General features: G+C 45.9%; 1 protein-coding gene across 1 annotated transcript in view; it reads right to left on the bottom strand.

Moving 5' to 3' along the window:
* Positions 1 to 379: 379 nt before the first annotated feature.
* Positions 380 to 1,707, bottom strand: part of Clrn2 (clarin 2) — a 9,512-nt gene continuing 8,184 nt past the window's right edge. The window contains exon 3 of the mRNA XM_055623777.1: positions 380 to 645. Within this exon, the coding sequence (XP_055479752.1) occupies positions 380 to 645 (266 nt within the window). The remainder of the gene's footprint in view (positions 646 to 1,707) is intronic.

Below are 1,707 nucleotides of genomic sequence, written 5' to 3'. Positions count from 1 at the left end.
TGTAGAGAACAGAGCAAGGTTCTACTGCGTCTTATTGGGGTCTATATAACCTCCTTATATATGCAGAGAACTGTGCTTGCAGCAGCACTAGGAGTACCATCGGAACCTCACAAGAAAGCTTGCAGAGATGAGGGAACCGAGGATTAGTCAGTAAGTGAATTGTCCAGTGTCAGGCACAGCTGACAAGTGCAGGAGTCTCCGGTTCAACTCCAAGGATATCAAAAAGAAAAGTTAAGTACCCTGGTCACTGGGAGAATCCCTTTAGTCCCTCCAAGGCTTTCTTTTTACTACTGAGAACGGGGCCATTTCGGAGCGAGAAGGCTGGAAAAGGTGAATGCCCCCTCCCACTGACGTAGCAGGTGTGGACAGGAGCCAGTTATCAGTATAAGATGTCCTCGGGGGTAACTGTGGCCTCTTCCATTTTAGTCTTGATTTCTGGGAGGGGAATTTGACTGATTGCCACCACAACCAGGTTTGCTGCGTGGGCTGAGGCGCTTGCTACGCAGATCCAAAACGACTCTTCGTACTGCTCTTCCACCACGACGAACTGAAAGAGCCTCTCCTGGAAGTTGGCGATTCTTTCTGTCAGGTCGTGAAATTTCACCGCAGCCATGAAGCTGCAGATGGCTAGTGCCTCGACACCACCTGAAACCGCAAAATAGTGCCTGTAGTTACTGCTCCTGCTTTTAGTTGGAAGGCCTCGACCTGGGTGGCACTTCTGTGCCTTGTCTTGGGTTGGAAGAATTGATAGAGCACCGCAAATTTGAATTTGCGTTTAAAAGCAGTAGCTAATGCACACAGTATCAAAGACAAGAGGGAGGGTTGACTGGAAAGAATAATGAGAGATAGACTTGAGTCTGGACGCCTCCTATTCCTCTAATCCAGTAGTATCCCCCATAGTAAAGACCGCTCTGCAGACCCGTTATGCCTCTGTGTAGATGAGTGTTGTGTAGGACGGTGTAAGAGCCGATTCTGCAGGGTAAGGTTCCACCCTCCCGCTGTACTTTTCCAGAGAAGGTGGAAAGCAGCAAGGAAACTGGAGTTCCAACTCTCCCTCGTCTCCCTAGCAACTGAGGAAAAAGGGTCTCCCCCCTCCCCACCCCTTTTGATTTAGATTGATAACCAAAACAGACATGTTAAATCGAGTCTGGTAGTGCATGTCTGTAATTCCAAGGCTTGCCAGAGGAAGGCAGGAGGATTGCAAATCTGAGGACAATTGACTTACACTAAGCGAATCAGACAATGGGGGGGGGGGGGGGGGGAAGAGTCTGGGCAAAGTGATATCCTAGTACCTGGGAGAGAGAGACAGGTGGAGTTCTGTGAGTTTGAGAGTAGCCTGGTCTACATAGTTCCAGGCCATGCGGGTGGTGGGAGCCTGTCTTAAACAAACAAAACCCCATTCTTAGCTGTGTGTGGAGACTCACACCTGCAATTTTAACACTTGGGAGACTGAAACAGAGGGATCACCATGAGTTACAGGTCTGGCTTGGGATACAGAGTAAGATGTTATCTTTAAAAATTAACAGTATAACAAGCTATATCGTTTATGTTTTTAAAAGACTGTTATATACTAAAGAAAATTTGAACACCAGAGATAACTATAAGCAGAAAATTCAAACTTAGTTTTCCACTAAAGGCCAGACAACTCCGTACACATTAGTATATATATATATATATATATATATATATATATATATATATATATAT

Source organism: Psammomys obesus, unplaced genomic scaffold (assembly GCF_907164565.1).
Source record: "Psammomys obesus unplaced genomic scaffold, mPsaObe1.curated_primary_1811, whole genome shotgun sequence".
Lineage (NCBI taxonomy): Eukaryota > Metazoa > Chordata > Mammalia > Rodentia > Muridae > Psammomys > Psammomys obesus.
Note: the sequence above shows the minus strand (reverse complement) of the source record. Positions and strands in the feature narration are given on the sequence as shown.